The following is a 23,897-nucleotide window of genomic DNA, read 5'->3' on the forward strand; positions in this document are numbered from 1 at the left end:
GAGAGGTTGTTAAAGCTGCGGCTTCCAAGGTTAAACAAAATGAAGGTGTCAGGACAAGTCTGCAAAGGGCTCACGAAGAAATAGGAAGTTTTGGGAAAATGCGTGAAAGTTGGGGTAAACTCTGCAGAGGAAGATCTTGTGAGGAAAATCTCCAGAAGCTGCTCAATGGACTCAGTGGGGATATGTTCAGAATATTTTTGTTTCACTATCACTTCAGGCCTGCTCTCTGGAACTGTGGTTTGTTTAACTCATAAACACTTCTGCAAAATGGGCCCTTTGTTATTTGTACTTGGAGTCAGTGAAAGTAGAAAATCTAATAAACATGCTGGATTATATCACTTGTATGGCGTTTTATACCAATTTATACTACTTTATATTACTTTAACTTTATATACTGAAAGACGACCATCTGGATTTACCTAAAGAGTTGAGAAGGATATTAAAAGATTTGTACTTTCAATCGTAACTTTGTATACACTAATGCAAAATGGATCATCTGCTAGTCTATACTAGAAGCCAAATAGAGGAAAGTAGAAACCAGATCTACATGCTGAATTATTATTGTTGTGTAAGTTGTAGCTGTTGGGTTAAGATAATATACCATTCATACAATTAACACTTGCAAACTCACTAATGAGAAGTGAAATGTGTTCACTGTTGAGTTAGTAGAAAGCTAATAATATACTCAACAATAATCATTTCACATTGTGGCAGCTTACAAACATTTCTACAAAGAAGCTCCTGTGTTATAAAGCCTATACACTATAGAATACAAATGAGGCAGCAAATCTAATTATCATTGTTACATATGTTGTGGATGTTGTTGAGTTCACATTATATTAGTTTTAGACACGATGACCAGATTCTTATGAAGACCCTGGACGTTGTGGTGATCTTGTGAGCAGTTGAGACGTGTAGTGGTATGTATAGATGTGCAAATATTAATATGTCTACACGTGGTCATGTGTAAGTTCATGTTTGTGCACGTTTTGTTTATTACAGTTTTTATCTACTACTTTTTAAGCTGTAACTATTTTAGGTGTGCCTGTCTAAGTTCATGTTCCATGATCCACCCACTGATTTATGTTATAGAAAATTAAGCCATGTCATTCATGCTACTGGAAATACTTTAATGAGACTACCTAGGAGGAGTTAGTGTAAAAAGTTATAATACGAAACAACACATTTTGTTTTTTTCTTCTGCGTTGTTCAACCTCTACTGGGAGCAACATTTGGGAAACAGAAATAACAAGTTGATTTGTTATTTGCTGGGGTAAGTTTATATACCTGGGATCCATATCGAACACTTCTGAACTGGGTCAGTGAGGTTGTGAGCAGTGAAATGTGTTCAACTGGGAGTTAGTGCAGAGAGCAGTCAGCTGTTGGTTGTGGTGGAAGAAAGTGGGGAGTGCATGGCGAGTGGGAGGTGGGTGGGGTGGACGTGTTTCTCCTCCTCAACACGCAAAGGCTGAGGTCGTTTATGTAAATGCGTGAATTTAATTTCCAAAGAGGACGGCCCTGGTTCTCCCCTTTCTGCCCAATGAGAGCGGAGCGCGGCCGACACCTGGCTATAAACCCAGGAAGGAGACCGAAGTCCTGATCAGAAATCTGCACGAAGGTCCCAGCAGCGCGTCTCAGCAGGCTCCAGAGAGAGAGAGAGAGAGGGACAGAGAGAGGGACAGAGATTGACAGACAGAGAGACGAGCAGACGGACGAGATGACTTCCAGCAAGATCGAGATCCCCGGAGAGGTGAAGAGTGACCCCGCCGCTCTCATGGCATCCCTCCATCTGATGCCCTCACCGGTGCCCAACCCGGAGATCAAGTACACTAAGGTCTGTTTGTCTCCACGCACCGCGCGTCCTCTGCGCGTAAACACTCCACTTCTCCTCCTCCTCCTCCTCCTCGCAGATGTCTCATGTACTTTCTGCCAGAGCTTATACATATGTCAGAACAGAACTTTGATATACCTATTATATTATTATTTGTTCCTTCTTCACTGTGAGAGCAGCTGAAGTTTCCGTGTCAGACCGGGCAGCTCTCCCAGGTCTGGAGCTGATAAATCCAAACTTAAGCCTGAACCTCCGGCTCAGATGAGCGGAGCACTGCGCGGTTTGAGGTGTTTCTGCGTCCACGTGTTCGCTGTAGATCATCTTTAATTCATCAATAAGTGCTGCGAAAGTTTTAAACACGTGGAGCAGATCAAATACAGACTAGAATATATTTTTTTTTAGTAGTTTGTCCGCCTCCTCGCTTGTCTTGATTTTAAAACGAGTTTATTGCTTAAAACTACTTAGTGTGTTTTTGAGTTTAAAGATGGGCCATTGCGTCCACACTTAGCCATGATATTAAAATAAAATCCGCTTCTTATTTTCCATTTACTCTGGTTTGTACAAATTCTTTAAAATAATATTTATATTTAATATTTATAAATATTTTGGGGGAGTATAGAGGAAATAATGTATTAATAAAGATAGTGTGATATGGGTTTTTAGAAATAAATGGAGTAAGGCTGTTTTAAAATCAATTTGTAACTATTTATATTTATTCTCCATTGAAGTAGCTTACAGCGAGTCACAGTGTGGGTAATTAAAAGCCATTTGGTAAAACTTTTCAATTAAAATCTCCATAAGGTGTTTATAGAGCTTTATTACAGGGGCATACATGTACAATTTAAATATTGCAGCCAAGTTTTTTTCATTTTCCCATTATGATTATAAAATGTTGCTAATTTCTTGTGGTATTCAGCCCTTAGTTTAAAAATTATGAATAGATTTTCTGTAATTTAGTCATATCAGGTATCAGTGGCAAAAGCCAGATCAAATACAATCACTGTCCTCTCTGTCTTCTCTGAAAATATATTTGTTTTTAATTATATTTGTGATCACAGCTCTTTTAGACAGTGTGACAACACACACATAAATACACACGGTCAGGCCTAGTGTCATTATTATAATATAAACACAATGTTTATCTAGTGAATAAACTGTTTGAAATTCAATAGGATGTTGTAAAGTAAAAAAAGGGTTTATCAGAGCAGTTATTGGAGTTGCTCTGCAGCCTGATGTGTGTGGGTGAGGGGGGTGGGGTGGGTTGGGGGGTGTGGGGGGGAGGTTGTATAAAACAGCTGGACAAAGAGTCAAACAAAGAACTTTATTCGAGCCATGAAAGTTATCATGTCGCAGATTGAAACAATCTGTTGTCTGATAGATTTTAATTAAAACATCTGGTCTTAACTCAGGAGGCTGTATGTAAAACCTATAATCTATAGTTAAATGCTTTCACTGTTTACTGCCATGATAAGTAAGTAGCAGTTAACACTGTGGTCTGATGGAAGCAATAATTAATCTGTCAATCTCATAATACTAGTTCCTGATATGAAACCCCCCGTGTTTTAAATGTGAGACTTCCCCTTAGACTTATTTAAAATAGCACCCATACAAAGTGTTGTGCCTCTGTCTGTTTGACTCACTTTGTTTAACACTTTGAAGTACACTTACATCATTAGTTGTGTGGTATTTTTAGTTTGAGGTGTCATCATCGCTCCTGAAAGTGTCTGTTAGCTGCAGGACAAGTGGTTTTATGACTGTGAGATTAAAGGGCACGTCTCATAGAGGACAGATTAATGATAGTGTGGTGTAAGTTCATTCCGTGCTATCATTGCTGTGTGTTAACACATACCTCAGTGTTTTAAGTGCAAAGGGCACGCCGCTGTTGCACTGGAGAGAGGACGGTCGGCTCCACAAGCTTTCCATTCCGTCCGTGCAGAGTGCTGGTTAAACGGGTGGACACAGGGTTGTACAGGAGAGGACATTTAGGGAGCGACTTGGTGAATTAACCCCCAGGAATTTGGATCATCCAGTCCCTGTTGGTTTGGTGGACATAGGGGGCAGAAGGGCCCTGATTTATGGGCACCCCTGGCGTGGACTCTCCTCACACCCTGTTCCTGTTCTCCACCCCACTGACTGCAAAGGAAACAGCCAACACTGTTCACTGGCCTATAGGGCGTTCAGATGGAGCTGCAAGCTTCTACACGCACATTTTCCTCCAACATTGTTTTTTACACTAACATATGTTCAATTTTTCTATAATATAATTTGCGACGTTAAGCTTTTCCAACTTTTGTAAAAAACTCAGTTATTAAGTCTACACAACTATTTTTGTGTGTTTTGCAGTGCAAAGATTACCTTGTAGCGACCCTGGAAACAGAGATAGGGCTGATACAGTATCTTATAAGTATCTTAACACGTTTTCTTCTATAACAGCAAAGCATGTGATAAAATATATTATTGCCCCTTGCCCTTTTCACCGAGTCGTGAACTGCTCACCGTCAAAGTCACATTGCATGATTGCATCAGTGAACTCTTTATCCTCCTTCTTTTGTGCATCTGCATAAAATTGAAGTTCTGCCTATTGTTCGTGGTTTTCATATACACACTTTTCACCATGAGAGTTTTCTCCTTATTCTCTATCCACACATTTGTATCTTAGGAAGCCGCGGGTGGGTTACCGGGTAGAAACTGTTTAAAGGATGATAGGAGAAGTTAGCCATTAAAAACAGAGCCAGTATATAGCTATTTATTAATGGGTTTCACGTGTGGTAGAAGTGGAGATTAGATCTGTTCTGTGAATAGTCAAGGAGAACGTTTCTTTTTAGCGGCTGATCCCTCTGGCCTCTCTGTTCTTTTTTTTTTACACTTTCAAGTGATAATGTCTTGTTAGAAGAAGACACTCAGTCGGGCGAAACGAGCAAGAAAATAAATAAAAGCCTGGCTTTGTCGCGTCTGCTTTGAAATATTTTTTTTCTCTCGAGTTAAGTAAGAACATATCCTGCCCTTTATCTTGATGAAGTAGAACCTGTTTTGGGCTAATTTGGAGAATTGCTATAAGAAAGTAGAAAGGCACTTTGTTTAGCACATACCTCAGCCAATGCCCAACCCACTCCTCTTTAAACCTCATTTAAATTCCCTAGATCTAGATCTTTTTTTTACCACATTACACACACTCAAAAATAATATATAATAAAATATTAGTTTTTTTCATCTATATCCATGAATTATTCTCTTAGAAATCAACAAAAATCTGGAAAAACACCTTATGTTGCAATGTTAAAAAATCGGTGATCTGCTCCCTGATCCAAAATGTAGTTTTCTCTGTAGTCCGCCCCATACTTTTAACATCTTCCTGCTAGCTAACAGACAAACAAATAAACAAATGCAGACGAAAACTTGTCGGCGGTAGAAATATGCATTTTTAAAAAGTCTCTTATTGTTCAAAGTAGTTTTTATTGTAGTTCTAATAGAGGAATAACAGACAATATAGAGAAGTGAGATTCAGTGGCCTTGTTAATTGTCTGAGTTACACGTCTCTCAATAATCAACAGTTGTAAATTTCCTTTGTTGCTTTTGCTCACTGTGGCGTTAATGCGCCCTCTCCATAGGAACCTGTGCAGAACCTGTCTCCCAAAGACCTGTGTATTGGTAGAGCGGTCTATGCAGAGACATCTACACAGTGTGGATGAATAAGAGGCTCCATCAATCTGTCACTGATTGAGATAGTACAGATGGAGGCCGGGGGCTCCCCGATGCTAGGTGCTGTCCGCCGGGGTGTAAATTATGACCCTGTCTCGCTGTGTGGGTTAGTGGCCCTGCCTTCCCAGAGCCTGACCTGCAGCTCTGGAGTTTTTCACTTCAAAAACCACCGTCTTACTGCGATCAAGATCAAACGGAGCCAAAGTTAGGGGATACTGTGCAACTAAATGATTTATCGCGACGAGCACAGCGAGAACCCTCCCAGCCCCCCAACCCCACCCCCACCCCCTCTCCGGGCCTTTGCTTACACAATCACCCTGTTCACACACGCACACACACACGCACACACACACTCTAGAACTACCTCTCTTTGATTGTGACAGGGCAAGTGTGCACTACCGTTAATGTGTCCATTGGTGTGAAAAGCCTACCTGCGCAGCGAGTGTAAATTATCATTTTACTAGACACGTCAACATCGTGTCCCCCCCTCTCTTAATCACTGTTTGAGGAAGAGCAGTGACAGCGAGGTTACCCTGTTAACTTCCCATAGCTTCAGTCTGCGGCCCTCTTGACAAGGAACGTGTAAATCCTTATGGGGTCATTATGAAAAACACTTGGCTTCATAAATCTGTTGGAATAGGCCAATTCTCCACGTGAGCGTCGGACACGGCAGAGACACAAGTCTTCCTCGAGACGTTTATTTGTCTGCGGAGAAGCGTCACATTTCTTTAAAGATGACTTCCTCTTCGTCCACTGATCCCACGAGTGAAACGATGTAAAATGTTTTCTTTAAACATTTCCTTGACCTGAGATTTAAAGAATGGTTAAATACACAGGAAACCCATCAAACCTCAGATGTTCAAAGGAGAAAAAGAACCCGGGAGGAGATGATTCATGAAAATGAAACTGCATGGAGCCGTTGTCTTTTGCGCTTGCTTTCATCAAGATTGAAGATTAAGCCCTAATATATTTTGTGTAATAATATCTTAATGTTGAGTGATAACCTTTCTGTTATGTTTGGGAGAGGAGACTAAATTCTGGATAAATCGCATTTGGATAAATTCCCTGACATGACAATTTATTGGATAAGAATCTGCTTCGGAGGTTTTGTTTTCAACTTTAAAAGATCAAATCTAACTACCTCTTTTTTTGAGTTTTAAACTTGGTATTAATAACAATTTACTCCTGTTGAAGAAGTGTGAAATAACTGAAAACAAGTGAACAAAGTCCGGACGGGCAACTTCAACAGCTCGCCCACACACCCTGACGAAACTAAGACGTTTGCCGTGTCAGTGACAGCCGGGTCGCCCTCGCCAAACCCCAGAGCGCAGGGTGGCATTGTCTGTGGGTGTGTGAGGGAAAACATGAAGGCTCCATGGTTTCAGACATGTGGGGAGGAGTAGGAGCGGGGGGGGGGGGGGGGGGGGGGGGGAACACACCAGCTGGTCTCCACTTTCACATGCTCTCCACTCACTTGTAACAGTAGTAATTATAAGACTTTTGAAACCCATCCAGAAACAGAGAGGAAATAGAGGTCCTGTGATAGAGGAGGATATGGAACTTCCTGCGCAGTCGAGGGTTGCAGGTGCCCGGTTAGGATTCATGTGGCTGTGGAATTTTGGCGCGTTGTGAATGAACACGCACACACATGCATATCTATATATATATATATATTTATATATACACATCTATAAACCCAACTGCCCCCTCACACCAACCCACGCCACATCTCGTCCTGCCCCCCCCCCTGCTTAAAAAAACACTCAAGAACTGAGCAGCATTACATATTCCGTCAGCCGTTAGCGACTGAGCTGTGAGAAGAAGCAAAGAGCCAAACAGATGTTTTGTTGGCTGCAGAAACTATTTTGGCATTTCTTACTTCCCATTACAGTTCATTCCTACAAAATGAATTCTCACCAAAAAAAAAAAAATATCACGCAAAGTTCTGCTAATATGAAAAAATGCAGGACCCTCACATCATCGTCATATTTTTCGTGGTGCAAGGCGGACAAATAGTTGTTTTCTTACATAACACATAAACATTGTGTAATAGATGAATAATTAGCAATCTGATTTGAATCATGCTATCAAACTAACAAACAAACTTTGAAACATGTTTGTTTACATAATGTCTCATCTTTTCATTATCCCCATGGCTACGCCGTCTCTGGAGGATGTGAGTGACAGCTTATGCAGAAAAGCATGGGAGTTGCTAAATGTTTGCAGCTGCCCTGTGGGCCATGCACTAAGGTCTGACCGGCAGGCTTACTGCGCAGCTCTCATCCACATCAGGCCTCCTCATTACATCTCAGGCGTCTCATGTAGAGCTTTTTTTTGTCAGTTTTAATGCTTGTTTGTTTTCCATGATTTCAGCTGTACAAAATGTTAGTACTTAAAAGTTGTAGTTCATTTGTCATCACCACAAGAGCCGAAACCTGTTTATTTTGAAAATGCTGTCATCAGCTCTGTAGCCTCTGGATACCAAGTTAATTCTATGAACTCGCTGGCGGCGCAGATCTTTCTAAACACGAAACCATCCTGTGAAGTGATAGTAACGACCCCGCGGGGAATGGGAAAGAAAACACTATTTGTCATTTGAAAATGTGCACCCATGCACTTGTTTTTCCATTCTTGTGTTCTCTGCCCCCTCGTCCAAATGATCCTAAAAGCAATTTTAAGAAACCTTGAGGGTTGATTTACAACGCGGGCCTGTCATCTTAATCAAGTCTCTCAATGGAACGAGACAAAGGTCTAACACCAGTCCAGGCCCGGAGAGAGGGCCGAGCCAAGCGGCGGCTGACAGTTGTCCTTTTCTGCCTGTGATTTAGGTGGCGGCCTGCTCCACTGTTCTCGCGCTTCATCCGTTCTCCTTCAGCAGCGGCCTGTGAGAGGGGTTACGCCATGCATAAAGCTACCCATGGTCTGCATTCTTGCTCGGACTGTTGAGGCTGTCAGGGGGCTCCTCTGATTTAGGGCGCCTCACTTCAGTGGCCCCTATAAATTTAAAAGCTAATTCAGTGCTCTACAGGACTTTCTGTTTTCGTAGCTGGCCCTCTGCTCCTTATCATTACTGACAATTTTATGAAGTGCTCTTAATGAGCGGCAGATTAAAGGTGGCCCCTGATGGAAGGCGCCTGAGAACACCAGGCTGGTAGAGAGGGGAAGCCACTCTGGCCTGTCTCTATCTGAGCATGTGTGTCTGTTGTGGGGGGATGTCTTTCTTGTTTTTTTTGAAGTACTAGCACAAAGGAACCGTAGAGGAATGAGACCGTTAGCGCCTGGTTCCACGGGGTGGTACACACAGATACCGATCACCTCCACATCTGCATGTGAGGTATTCATTCGCAGAGCCCACCTTAGGAGCTCCAGAGCCGTGGGAATGGAGCTGAGGAGACGGGCAGAGTCATGTGTTCGCTGTGGCTCTGGAGGTTTTCAGACTCCCTGGCATTTTATACCAACCCGAAAGTAAACAGAGCTAACAGTTTACAGCCAATTAAATAGTACTTAGAGCCCCGCGTTTATTGAGGTAAACATGCTGGAGAGTTTAGGGAGGCTGAGGCCAGTGGGATACTTGAACCCTGCTCTCGGGTTTGCTCTCAGTGTGTCTCAGCTCTTCTCAAGGAGAGCGCGGTAAGAGCATATGTATACACAGAGGGGTTTGTGCCAGCAGATGTTCTCCTTGCACTCTATTTATCAGAGCGACTGACAGCCATTAAAAACAGTGTGTGAGTTGTCTGCCTAATGGATCTAAACATGTCAGCAATAAAGGAGGCTTTTTTGGGGGGGGGGGGACTTAACTTGTGTAAGATGGAGTTGGGATCTGAAATCACACGAGCATTTTGTCCCTCTTTTCCTCAGCTTACTTGAAGGCCTTGAGCGTATCTCACCGGCATAATTCTCAGATGGTGATCGTGCAAACATTTAGTTCCCTTTTTTGGTCTCAGTGGACGGTGGACGTGTCCTGTGTGGAATCCCAGGCCTCCTTGTTTAAAGGAAGACTTGCTTTAACGCATCACAGGAACCAAGTGCGGCACGTGTTTTATGATCTCGTAAACGAGCAGTGATGTGGTGGAACGTGTGTCTGTGTGCTGGGGGTGGGAAGGTGGGTGGGTGAGTGGAGGGGCTCTGCAGGCTGATAGGGATTTATCTGCTCCCACTCCCCCCCCCCCCCCCCCCCCCCTGCACCGTCCACCCACCCCCTTTGTCTGGATGGTGGAGCACTCCCCAGAGAGCAATGCTGGACATGCAGGAATCTGTGTCCAGATTTCCAGAGATTCTCCCATATCCCTTACACAAGAGCCTGGACGTGCTGGGGCTGCTGCCTGCAGAGCTGTTCGTCTTAAACAGCCTCAACTACAAGCACAAGACTGCAGCCAACATGTTGCAATGACTCTTTAACATGACATCAATATTTAGATGAAAAAAGCCCGTATGGAAATTTAAGGTTTTAATCATCCATGTGAGCATTTTGTTTGTGTAATGAATCATGACCTTTAATCTCTTCTACGCCTGTTATATTTTACTAAAATACAAAAATCTGCCATTTTTCTGATGCAGATCTTTATCAACAACGAGTGGCAGGACTCTGTTAGTGGGAAGGTCTTTCCTCTCTGCAACCCAGCTACTGGAGAGAAGATCTGTGAGGTCCAGGAAGCAGATAAGGTAAATGCAGCTCAACATTCACTGTTGTTTTTCATCATTCTTGAATAACTGAAATCATTACCTTAAGTAAAAGGTAATATCCTATTTTCTCTCTAAACACTGGTCAGTGTTTTATTATTATATTATAGGATAATTGTAATTTATGCATGATCATATGTTCGGTTCTCTGATGTTGTAGTAAGTCACAATTTAACCAATTCACAAGCTGGTGGGTGATCATTTTATAGACTTGTCACATATTTTTATACAGAGACTAAATCTGAAAAAGTAGCTTTAGTAATTAAATACATGCAGTGAGCAGAATATGTTCCTCTGAAATGTTATGTAGTCAAATGTAGAATTGTGTTGATATTTACTGCTTTAGGAAAATGCACGTACTTATTTTTTTCACAGCTGGAGACAATGATAGGCGCAGTTTCAGTTTTTCCTATAACTTAACATATTGTTTTTAGTTCTTTCAACAGCAGTAAACTGTTAGGAATTTAGAAAAGCAGAAGTGTGTTAAGGGATCAGGATTTTTGATGACCAGCCCTTGGTGATTTCAGTAACTTTGAGCAGAAAAAAACAACGGATAATATTCTGTCACTATAATGCCATGATAACTTGTGTGTTTCCCTCCTGTGTCATAGGCGGATGTTGATAAAGCGGTGAAGGCGGCGCGCCATGCTTTTTCTTTGGGCTCCGTATGGCGAAGGATGGACGCATCTGAGAGAGGTCGTCTGCTGGCCAAACTGGCCGACCTGGTGGAGAGAGACAGTGTTTATCTGGCAGTAAGTCAACTTAGCATTGGAATTTATCTGATTCAATTAATGTGACTTTTTTTTTTTTTTTATGATATTTCCCAGATGTATATAACAGTAAATCCTCTTCTCCATGTGATTATTACTCTCTTTATGTTATTATTTATAACAGCGCTGTGGCTGCCTATAAAACCGTTTTCCTTTGCTTTCCTTGTTAATAACGCATTTTATCGTCTTCTGTCGAGCCCTTTGAGTTACATCTGTGTTTAAAAATACAAATAAACTCTGCTCTGCCTTAAAGAGCACATATAACTGTAACTTAGGGGCTGTATTTGTGGTTTAGTGTTATCTTAGTGTCTCATTTCGCCCATGGGAGAGTGTAAAGGCTGGAGCAGAATGGAATTATGCGAGGATCAGAAGGTTATTTCACATATTTCGTCTCCCCCATCTCTTTTCAGACCGTTGAGTCACTGAACAGTGGGAAGCCGTTCCTGCCCACCCTGTTTGTGGACCTCCAAGGAACCATAAAGACACTGAGATACTTTGCTGGATATGCAGACAAGATCCATGGCACTACCATTCCTATGGGTAAGATCCCTGATTGAGCTCTGCAGCCCAGTTGAAATGGACTAAAGATTGGTGATGGGAACAAAGATGAAAAAAGACGTGTCATTTCTGAAGAATCCCTGGCCCGTCATTGGGGCTGTGTATCAAACCACAATACTTACTTTGTTTTCTCTGAGTGAAACAGACAAGCACCAAACGATGGCTGGATTCTCAGTTTTATTTACTCATTCAGTAATCCGATGGGGCTTGATTTAAGCCATTGTTTTGTTAAATGAGGGTAACTGTTCATGTAAAACTCATATAGACGGATGAAACACAACACTGACGTATTTTCGTCTTTTAAGTTAATAGGATCCAGCTCTTGCAGAGTCAAATTAACATTCATTTGGTGCTGTTATGTTGCATTTCTCAACAACTCGTCCGGTATTCACCTTCTTGTAGCTCTGTTTTCGTTTCCACCAAATCCTGATGGACACGTCTGGCTCTTTAGCTGCTGAATGATGTGGTATTAAGTTCGCAGCCTGGACGTTGATCTTTCACTCTGGGTTTTGAGGGCTTTTTGGTCCAGTTCCTTGCTGTTTGCTTGTTAAGAACAAAAATGTTAAAGGAGTGTTCACAATGAGAATTATTATGTTCTCAACTGCTAAAGACATTTAAGTATTATATTAAAAAACCTATTCAATTTGAATCTTAATGTAATTTGATTACTAATTAAACAGGTTTATTACTAATATTGGTTTTCCTTAAAGACAGTAAAGCCGATCAAGTTTTTAAATCACTATCACAGCAAAACTGTAGAGCCGGGAGACACTGTCAAGTCAGATTTAAATCTTACAGATCCATTTTTATTGCGAAAGTATAAATAGCCATAAAGCTATTTTAAGGCATATTTAGTTGAATCAAAAATAAGTTTTAATGTAAACCATACTCATACTGAGCTGAGTAATTTATCAAATTGGTGCTCAATCCGAACTGCATTGTCCAGAGGAAGCCGTCACCAGTGTCGTCCCTCTGAGGCGGATGAATGTGGGGGTGTAAGAGGGGAAAGTTGGCTGTCGGTTTCAACAGGAAGCACAAAAAACGGAAAAAAAGACTACGAGAGAGGACATGGGAAACCTCCTGATACAGCTGTATTGTCCCTCTCAAAGCTTCTCTCGTCCACTGCTGCCAAATCAACCATTGTGAGCATTTTCCCAGGGCTCTGGTAGAAGCTTTATTCTTCTTGTAGACTTTCAGAGGAAATAAAAAAAGGACATTCCCGTCGTCTGCATGATGTAAGGCAGTTAATACTCATATTTGTTCACCTGTCAAGATGAGGTGCAGCACATCTGTCATCAACTACCTCTTGGCATCTATTCAACTATCACATTATGATATGAATGTGGTGTTAAATTTAAATCGACAGTGTGTAATGAATAGGGAGCGTCGTCATGTTGAGCACCTTTGGCTAAACATTTTGGTTTAGTTTACGTTGCTTGTTCCAAATTGAAATATAAGTCAGCCTCAGACGTCATACTTTCAAACGAACCTCGCAGATACGATTGGAATTAAGGAAAAAAAGCTGACATATACAGGATCAACCTAAACTTCATCTCATCAGGCAGTTTCATGTTTTCTGTCTCCTACTTTGACCGTTCCAGTCCGAACGCAACATGAAGCAGTGTTTCATCAGCTGATAACTGATGTCACAAATTTATACAAACATTTCTCAATATCAATTGTTTTCGTGAACCATGAACAAGCATGGCACACCCTCAATAAGTACCTCCTTTTATTCAAGTAATGCAAGAGGAATGAGCAAACCTTTCCAGCATAACACCCATCTCTATGACCTAAAAACACTCACACACACACACAAGCCTGCGCTGCTGGATGCTCGCAACGAAATGTAATCTCTCACCAGGGTAAAGTAACCATGGAATGTTGCGTGTGGACTCGCTTACAAATTAACGTGTTGAGTCAACAACACGGAGGGTATCAGGTGGTGACATTTTTTCATTCGTTTGGGGTAGTTTCAAGCTTTAAATTGCTAAAGCTAAATGTGTGTGTGTTTGTGTGTTTGTGTGTGTGTGTGTGTGTGTGTGTGTTCCCCCACAGATGGAGAGTTTCTGACATTTACCAGACATGAGCCCATTGGAGTTTGTGGACAAATTATTCCCGTGAGTATTTCCCTTCCGACAAGTGACATACATAATGGATACACAGAGACATAAGAGATTTATAAATATCCAGATAAGAGTGAATTGGCTGATTTTAAAAGAGAATCTGGTGGTTGTTAGTCCCGCCTGTTTGTTGTCATTACATTCTGAATTTTCCAGTAATTCCCTGACAGTCACTGTTTATTCGGATAAGTCCTGCTGGTAAGCCCCCAGAATGACTGTGCCAGTGAGTTTGAGTAATAGGGAACGAGAAGTGAGAAGCAGAGGGCTGAGCCGAGGGATTTCACATAGTGGGTTTGAGGAAAGGAGAATGGTGAGAAAGGAGGAAAACATCAAGGAGAAAGAGACACAGCTGATTGTGCAAGAGTGCAGAAAGCGTGTGGTTCTGCTTTGAGCCCCATGGGCTCCTGTATAAAGCAGAAATAACACAGGCCTGTGTGTTGTACGGTGATACGGGTCTATTGCACATGTGTTGCAATTTCCCGGCTTTCTCAGAATACTGTGGGAAGAGACAATACTGCACAAGTGCCGAGAACCTTGTCTCACTTGACTATGTTTAGACAGAGTAAAAATAAGAGTAAGTGACTTAAGAGCGATGAGTTATTGAGCTTGACTTGTGACCACCCAGTCTGTCAGTCAGATGCCTGATGTCTTTTTCCGGTATGTGTGTGTGTCATGCACAGTGGAACTTCCCTCTGATGATGACAGCATGGAAGCTGGGCCCGGCGATCGCATGTGGAAACACTGTCATCCTGAAACCTGCTGAGCAGACGCCGCTCACCTGCCTCTACATCGGCGCTCTCGTCAAAGAGGTAACAGACTGAATCCCTTTACCAACCACCATTGTGTTTACATCTGATCAACATTTTATTTGGAAAGACCAACGTTAATAGTCCACTAACTGAATCAAAATCACTTAAAGGTTTCAGTTTGCCAAGAACACAACCAACAAATTAGAATGAGCTATAGAGTCAGTTCACATATTTCCAGTCTGGGATAAGAGGTGTAATGAGGGGGGGGGGAGATCTCATCTCCTTTCAGCCTAAATTATCCAACAACATGCCCCTTTAACAACCTGTCGATTTCCCATGCGCTCTCCTGATTCCCCTTTGAGAGAGACTGCTGCATGGGCAGAAAGAGAACTTGTGTGCACAGGCGAACATCTTTCAGTTATTGCTGTTGATAATAAATTACAGTTTTTTATCTTTATAAGTTGAAACCAAAGGGCTTTGAAAAGAACAGGAGGGCAGCACTCTCAATTCCTCTCACACACAAACACACTGACCGTCTTCCACAGACTGACCATCAACAGCACCAGGAGAAATCGTACATGTGTCTGTGCCAGTTAAAACCTCCATACAGATTTAGCTGTCTCAGGCAGTCAGCCAGATTCAGCAAGAATCAAAAATATACCATTCTATCGAACTGGAGGAACCCTCCCAAGAAATATTCACACTAAGTTTGGTGAATATTTGTTTGAGTTGTTTTTGTTATGCACAGATATACACACACTAAAACACACACAAAGGGAAGTGAAAATTAACAAATGGTCTACTGCCTATATTGAAAAAAAATAAACACATTTCATCACGTGCACAGATAAGTACCCATGCAAATAGCTTCCCAAAGTTCTGCTTATCACCAGCATGCCTTTAATGGTTTTCTTCAGGAGAACTTACAAACTGCTCTGTGAACAGTTTTCATAGGGGCTGAGAAAAATGTATGAACATGCATGAACCATTTTCCAACAGTGATTAAAATCACCAATGTCCATGACTGAATCAGTAGCTTTTAGCAATGGAGCTCCTCTTACTGGAGACTGAGAGCATTGTCCTCTGCTCAGCTGTCATTCACAGAACAATACTTCTACTTTAAAAGACCATGAAAACCACAGAAGTATCATTCATTATATCATATATCATATGATTACATATATGTTCTAAATCATAATGAGGATTCACGTCAGCCTTAGACTTGTATTTCTAAGTTGGAGGTATTATGAATTTCTGACTCCAGTGATTTCTTCCATGTGGACATAATAACAACAGTCATGCCAAGACCTATTGGCAGAATGGCTGCAAATGCACCACCGCTGGCAGCTCCATCAAATTAAATCCAATATTACTACTAATGCAATCAGTTCAGCTCGTTTTATAGGAGCGGTGTATATGGTTTCACTCGGTAACAAATTACTGCAAATACGTAACACAACTAAATGAACTAAAGGTTAACATTAGGGCTAACACTTTGGACTATAACAATCCCAAGTTGGAATAGAGGACGTTGTTCTGTTCTTACCATTTTCCAGCAGTGCATGAGTGCAGCTTTAACCCTGGCATTGTAAAGTTTGGTAGCAAACTGAACATGACAGTTTAAATCAGCAACAGATTGAACGTACCAGTGAAATGAGTGCAGTCAGAATTATCTCAGTGGTATAAATACTGTTCCCTTAATGATGTAGTTTAAATGGTGATGTCATTTAGCTTTTGAAACAAGTTACTTAGCGACTTTGACTCTTGAACTGAGCTGATTCAGCAGAGTCATGCGTAATAAATCAATTGAATATTATTTGTATAGCCCATATTCACGAATCACAATTTGTCTCATAGGATTTAACAAGGTGTGACATCCTCTGTCCCTAACCCGCAACAAGAGAATGGAAAAACTACCACAAAAAAAACTCATAACCCAGGGGAAACCCGTAGAAACCTCAGAGAGAGCCACATGTGAGGGATCCCACTCCCAGTTCACCTCTCACTTGAAACTCAACAGTTATCAATGCTGATACATGGAAATATCACAACAGAATTCCAAAGATAAATAGTGTTAGAAGAGTTAATCGGATGTATGCGTAACAGAGCATTGTAGTCAAGTAAGTGCAGTCAAGTACCGTAGAGGTAAACACAAAATGAGCAACACAGCATTCCATATTAATAAAACCACATATTGTACCAATGTCAGTCTCCACATCCTCTCCGGCCTCTCCTCTTTATGGAGACTATCTGTCTGTTGCCTTCGACTTTTTGATGTTCTCTCCGCTCTCTGCTGGTAGGGAGGTTGGGTTGGGTCCGGATTCCCCCACACTGCCTGTGGTTTTGCTTGGCTCTGCTGTCATCTCTGCTAAACCTTGTTTCCCCTCATATTGTTTTGACAGGCCGGGTTTCCACCGGGAGTCATCAATATTTTGCCAGGATTCGGGCCAACGGCAGGAGCTGCAATCGCTTCGCACATGGGCATAGACAAAGTGGCCTTCACAGGATCGACTCAGGTACTTTTTCGCTCTGGTCGAGTGGCTCAGATGAACACCTGCCTACTGCTGACTTATGTCAGCGAACGCAAGTGACACAGTGACCAACATGTGCAGAACATAAGAGCCGGCTTGGTAGTTACGGGACGTTGTGTGCTTTTATTGAAGTCTAAATGACAAACAAATGGGCTCTTACACAAGCTGCGTGCCCTGTCATTATGCCTCATGACAAGGGGCTCAGATTTGATCTTGCACACATGCACATATTTGCAGTGCCGAGAGCATACAAACACATCTCTCTGAAAACTCCCCTCTGTTTCCCCTCCACGGCCTCTGCTGTATTAATGTACCTCCACACTGCCGTTCATCAAACTCACCATCGAGACGCACACAGCATAAACCCTTGTAGTCCTGCAGATCAGGGAAGCAGTTAATGGGAAGCTAAATCAACAAGGACACACCAAGTGTCGAGCGCTCAGAGGTGTTGAGCTCCATATGCATTCTTCTGGCCGGATGTAACATCAAGAGTGACAGCATGTTCCTTTTCTGCTGATCATTTATAACACATTATTTTTAACTTCCCTCTGGTAATAACCAAAGCAATTCCTATGTGTGATGTATGTTTTTATGTGACAGGCCTGTGGCTCAGGATCATGTATCTTAGGGAAATGAGCCCTCTGTGGTTTATGGAGGTATCTGCTTGCGGTGTATTTGAAAAGCTCAAAACCATAGATTGTATCTAAAGATGGACAAAATGACAGTTCTCTGAAAGTGAAGCCAAAGCTTCTTGATCGCCACCTGGTGGTTGGCTGCAGTATGAGTCACAAATCCCATCTCCTTCATAATTATGGATAGAAAAATACAGGTCAAATGGCAGCGTTTGAACCCCGAGCATTTTGGCTTTATTTCTGGATAGACGGAGGAAGTGGAGATGTGTCGTCCATCTTTATATAATGAAAATTATAAGTCCAGTTGCTAGCAGGTCTGCAGAATCTTGTTCTCACCTAAATTTCAACCATAGAACAAAGAATATTCAGTTCATTTAATTTTCCAAACTCTTTGCATTTATTTGATTTCTTGTATGTTAGTGTGGTTTTCTTGAAAATGTCTACTTCAGCTCCAATCATTGAACTTTTAATGGAAAACCTGCAGATAGAAAAACACACCACAATCTGAAGCATGGTATCAAAACATGACAAACATGATTAACATTAAAAAAAACATATATTCACTCTCTGGCTCTTTAGTTTCATCTAAACTGCATCTAAACTGCAATCAGCAGTTTTCTCAGATTCAAACATTGACACAGTTATCATTAGAAAATGAAATGGTACAAATCTGAACGGTTTACAGATATGTATCTCTAATTTATGTTTTTATAGTGTAACATTAAACATGCACTCTCTCTCTCCCACACACACATACACACACACTGATTGTGTGCAGCTTCTAACACAAACATCTTCTTTGCTTTATCATCTCATCTTGATTGAACGTTTCCTTTGTGAGCGGCCCCGTTTTTTTTTTTACTAGTTTTCCTGTTGTTTCATGGGATCTGGAATCAATTACTGAGGCAGTGCTGTGAGAGACTGCTGATGCCCAGACAGTGAGTCACCAGGCTGTAGTAGCAGTGGTTGGGTGGATAGTAGCCATCACAGCATCTCCAGCTCACAGGGTGGAGGGCGCTGATGTAGCTACAGGTGGATTTTAGGACCACAGCTCATCTTCATACTGACTCACATGAGACTGAGTCCACACAGAGGAGTCAGGCGGCCCTGCGTGTTTCCTTTCCCCTTGAATAAACACACGCTAGCCTCCCGCTTTGTGTTTCTGATCAAAGACAGACAGCACACATAAAAAAAAGGAAGCAGAGCCAAGTCCTGTCTTGTTTTTATATGTCTAATATACTGCGCCATATATGCCAGCCACAGCACAGCAGTAGGTTGATTCTGTTCTGTTGTTTTCGATTAGATCTCGGTAACTTGAAGATGAGTCTTTTCCATGTGCTTCTATCTTTTTTTTTCTTTTTTTTTGGTTGGACACTGAGATGGTATTTTTCCACTTTATCCTGTCAGTTCTCTTGGAAAATAAAACAGGCTGCATGAGTAACAGGAAGATGAATACTTGTTTAGGCTGTAGGGTTGTTAGGGAGGGAGGTGTGTGTGTGTGTGTGGGGGGGGGGGGGGGGTTCTCAGGCTTGTTATCTGTCAAGTCAATATATCATGACCCTGAGAAAATATCAGTTAAGGCAGCTGTCTCATTCTACTGTCCAAAAAAAGTGTTTCCCCTATAAATGTAATCGTGGGTTAAATCATCTTATTTATTCCCAGTACAGTTTTGCATGTGTTCTTAATTAGTATCATGATTATGACATCTTAATCAGGAATTGGTGAAATATTCCTGTGACACCATTCAACATGTTAAACATTCATTTTAACAGCTTTTGTAGAGATTTTTATACATTTGTTTAATTTCATTAGTTATAGTTTAATTATCAATTGTTATGTAAAGAAATTAATTCCTCGTCAGTTTGCTCATAAACCATATCACACCACAACAATAGATTGAACAATAGACACAATTAGAAATGATATAACATGCATTTGAAAATGGTCAAACCAAAACAGTGCTAAAAGTTACCAAAACATAAGTGGGGTTGTTGAAGTCAACAGAGACCTCTTTAATAGCAGCCAGCTCCACTTCCTCTCCATCAGGCCGTCAGTCAGATCACGGGACACCACCCACACACCTTGTGGTCACTTCTCCCTGCCCTTCATTAGACATCACACGCTAAAACATCATTTTATTCTTCCTGTTGCTCCCAGAGACCTGTAATGGTCTGTGAGTTTGCAGAACTCGTGTTTCAGGTGGTCGACCCGTGCATTCCCTGTTTGGAGCAATAACCAACCTCTTTAGGCTTTTTTTAATGGCTGCAGCTGATTTACGGATCTGGCTGCAGGCCTGCATCTCGCGAGTAAACCTCTGATCTGTTTCCTTCCGGTAGGTCGGCAAGCTGATCCAAGAAGCAGCTGGGAAGAGTAACCTGAAGAGAGTGACGCTGGAGCTGGGAGGAAAGAATCCCAACATCATATTTGCAGATGCAGATAGTGAGTTTTCAAGTCCTGTTTTATTACTGGCTCTGTTTACCTGTGCCTTCACCAGGTGGTCCACCACTATCACTGTTTTCTTCAGTCCTGTGTCTCGTTCTCGGGCCCTTCTTTGTGTAGATTGACACACATGGAACAAGAATCCTGAAATGCTCGAATGTTTTGTACTGCTATGAAAACTGTGGATGGATGGGTTTCATATAAACCCTATATGGCTCACCAAACCAGGGGTGCTGTGGCTTTCAAATGCTTTCAGCAGCCGTGAGAGGGGCTCCCCAAGGCCTGTAAATCAGGAGAATGGACCCTGACTCAGTCGGGTGCTTCAGCCGAGACCCATAAATCACAGGGGTGCGTTAACCCTTAGCGGGCAACAGCAGGGTCCTGTCTCTCAGGTGTCAGGTATCAGATTTGTGCAAGACAGCTCCAATATATATTGAGGCAAATTTTGTAACAATAGACTTTGTAGTTCTTATATTTACCTAGCATATGTTAACATTGAATTCTAAATAGCTTTGTTTTTAAAGATCCCAAATAAAAAAATCCTTTTTAATAATCAGACTTATTTTTATTAGATCAATTAAATCAGACAGTTGTTTTTCAACAAATAAGTATTGTTCTTTCCCCCCCCCAGTGGATTTGGCTGTGGAACAGGCCCACCAGGGCGTGTTTTTCAACGCAGGCCAGTGCTGCACGGCCGGCTCTCGTATCTTCGTGGAGGAGCCCATATATGAGGAGTTTGTTCGCAGAAGTGTGGAAAGAGCCAAGAGGAGGATAGTCGGCAGCCCCTTCGATCCCACTACTGAGCAGGGTCCACAGGTGAGTCAGGAAAACAGATCTATCACTTCCAGAAACAACAGACTTGTTTACTTAATCTTTCTCCTCTGCCCTGAGTTCTCACATCCTCTCTGTCCTCCAACCACCACAGATCAGTCGGGAGCAGCAGGATCGCGTGTTGGAGTTTATCCGAAGCGGCATCAGTGAAGGAGCCAAGCTGGAGTGTGGTGGCAAAGCACTGGGCGTGAACGGGTTCTTCATTGAGCCCACGGTCTTCTCCGATGTGAAGGATGACATGCGCATCGCCAAAGAGGAGGTAAGGAGATAAATTTTTATTGGACCAGCAAAACTAATGCATGTGAAGCTCTGCGTAGTTAAATCAAAGCAGCAAGACCCAAAGTTGAGTTGAGTTTACAACCAATGCTATATAGCTATAATTCATATAAATAATAAGATAAGTAGCCTAAATGAGTAGATTTGAAGTTAGTAACAAACCTGTCTGTTATTCGTGTTCTTTACAGATTTTTGGACCAGTCCAGCAGATCATGAAGTTCAAAACTATCGATGAAGTGATAGAGAGAGCCAACAACTCAGATTATGGTTTGGTTGCGGCTGTTTTCACCAATGACATCAACAAAGCCATGACCATATCCACCGCCATGCAGGCCGGCACTGTCTGGTAAGTTTCATCTGCTGTCTCTCTTGAGCTGCAATCAGAACATTTTCATATGGGAAGTATCAACCATGTCAGGCATCCAGAAACCATAAACTGGCAACGGGCCATTTTACTATCATTACACAAGCCGCAAAGAAATGTTTTCCTTCCTTTTTTTTTTACCTCAGCTTAGACATTCAAGACGTAAGAATATCAGAAGTAATGTGCCAGTGCAAGACAACAACGCAAAAACATAAACCGTAAATGTAAACGGACACCCCAATTTTATAATTTGTATAAATGAAACGGTCATAAAATGTTTCTTCTTGATTTCAGCTCAAATTATTTTTGTTTCTTTTGTAATGACCTGCAGATGGTCATGAGAAGGGCTACAAGTATAACTAACATGCAGCATCTGCCAAGACATTTTCACAACTTGTCATCCTTGACTGCTCTCCTCTGTTAGCTAAGAAAACATTTCTCTGCCTCGTCCTTCATCCTCGATTCGGCCTCAATCACCGTCCTCCTTCTCCTCTGTGGAGGATTTTCTGTGAGACTTTAAGAAGGACCAAGCCTTCATTCTGACCGTCTTGACTTTCCTTACAAATCCTGTCTATTCCAAACAACATTTCCTCGCCGCTGATACAGACCACAATGACCAATTATGATTATGGAATAACATGTGGGATCGACTGGCAACCAGCTGGGTCTCCAGTTGAAAACATACACATGTCTTTTGCATCATCTGTTGATTCCTTTAATGTCTCGAGGAATTAGCTTCAGACTTTCCTCTGATATTAAGTCATAACATTGTTCTCATTGATAGACGTCTCCATCTTGGTTTCACCATGACACTCACACACACACGACTCATCTTATCTTCAGTGCACTATCAAGTACACTGTTGTTGGTGTCTCCGTTCCAGTTACTCACGCAACAAATAGTCATGTGACTTTTAGATCACTTTTAAAAGCCCAATCTGAAATTAACCCTAACCTTAAGGGCTCTTACTAAATGCTGTTGTAATTGTGGGGCTTTAGACACAGTTATGCACATCTTTACAATAGCAAGCCAAGTCTACGCAGAAGAGTGATCAATGTTTTGTGTATTTCCCAGGATAAACTGCTTCAACGCCCTGAGCACACAGTGTCCATTTGGAGGATATAAAATGTCTGGCAATGGACGTGAATTGTGAGTATAACTTGGTCATCTGCCAAATGCAAATACACAAATTAAACACAGTATTACTAATGTTTTGAAAACCCACAAATTGCTTAACATCACATAAATCTTTATCTCAAGGGGTATTACACTATTTCTGAAAGCAAGAGTGTCCAGCAGTGTCCACACCATATTTCAAAGTTTCCGTCTGCCTGATATTCTAAACAGAATGAGCAGCATCTTAACTCTTCCCTATTGTTCGTTTTCAGGGGAGAGTGCGGCTTGAAGGAGTACTCAGAAGTGAAGACCATCACGATGAAGATGGTCGCCAAGAACTCATAAGGAAGCATCTTCCTCATCACTGAGCTGCCTCCCGTTGTTGGTCCATCCACAGTGGCAAACCACATTAACCATCAAAGCTAGTTATCTCTGTGGTAACTACAGGCTGTGACCACTTGCTGCCCTCTCAGTCCCTCCATCAGCTCCACCACTGCTCACCACAGGCAGTCATCCAGTCCCCGTCCAGCTCTGTCCACCCCGCCTTGAATCTGTGGACTGTCTCTAGTCTTACTGACTACCACTGAACTACCCCCATACTGTTTACCTCCTCCACTAACTACACTAAAGCACTCTCAGAGACGATGGGGGAGGCTGTTCTGACTGCAAACCCCGATAGCAACCAGCCGCTACACCCCGATCCTCACTCCCCAGATGCTGGATGCTCAGAGACAGAGACTCAGTCGCCGCACGTGCAAACAACCCTTTGCTAGCAACTTGTCATGTGTGGGGAGGCAGTTTTTTTTTGTACTGCGCGGTATGATCCTCAAAAACCTCATGTGTCATTGTCTTGGTAGAATTTATGCAAGCATGTCAGCTCATTCAAGACCACTGATGTTGTCAGCCTCAGATATGAGTGGATGAAATGTTAATTCAGAATTTAAATTGATTTCTAATTGTCTTTGTTTATATTTTAGCTCATATGACTTAACACTGTATGTCAAACCTTTGGAATGATGTAAACGTGGAAGATTTTAACCTCTTAAAAGCATTTTACTCTCACCTGCTAAAAGAGGAGTAGATGTATTTTAAACATTTATGTAACTGATTTTCATTGATGTCAATCTATGTTTATGTTTATACAATCTTATCCTATAAAATTATAAAATGACCATTGTTTTCCTGGAAAACCTTTTTTCTCTCTGAGTGATCTCTATATAGTGAAGTCACACAATCAGTGGTATTCAGGCTGCGGTCTAAACACCCACTTTTCATGTTTATTAAAAGCGAAACAACGA

General features: G+C 41.9%; 1 protein-coding gene across 1 annotated transcript; it reads left to right on the plus strand.

Annotated features, from left to right (window-relative positions):
* Window positions 1-1,478: 1,478 nt before the first annotated feature.
* On the plus strand, window positions 1,479-23,771 carry aldh1a2 (aldehyde dehydrogenase 1 family, member A2). Its single transcript, XM_053423750.1, has 13 exons — window positions 1,479-1,834; window positions 10,088-10,192; window positions 10,822-10,962; window positions 11,391-11,520; window positions 13,597-13,658; window positions 14,342-14,470; window positions 16,813-16,926; window positions 19,910-20,012; window positions 20,644-20,828; window positions 20,938-21,102; window positions 21,308-21,465; window positions 22,558-22,632; window positions 22,872-23,771. Exons 1-13 carry the CDS (start codon window positions 1,718-1,720, stop codon window positions 22,942-22,944), a joined length of 1,557 nt encoding a protein of 518 aa, XP_053279725.1. The 5' UTR covers window positions 1,479-1,717; the 3' UTR covers window positions 22,945-23,771.
* Window positions 23,772-23,897: the final 126 nt, after the last annotated feature.

This window comes from Pleuronectes platessa, chromosome 1 (genome assembly GCF_947347685.1).
Source record: "Pleuronectes platessa chromosome 1, fPlePla1.1, whole genome shotgun sequence".
NCBI lineage: Eukaryota > Metazoa > Chordata > Actinopteri > Pleuronectiformes > Pleuronectidae > Pleuronectes > Pleuronectes platessa.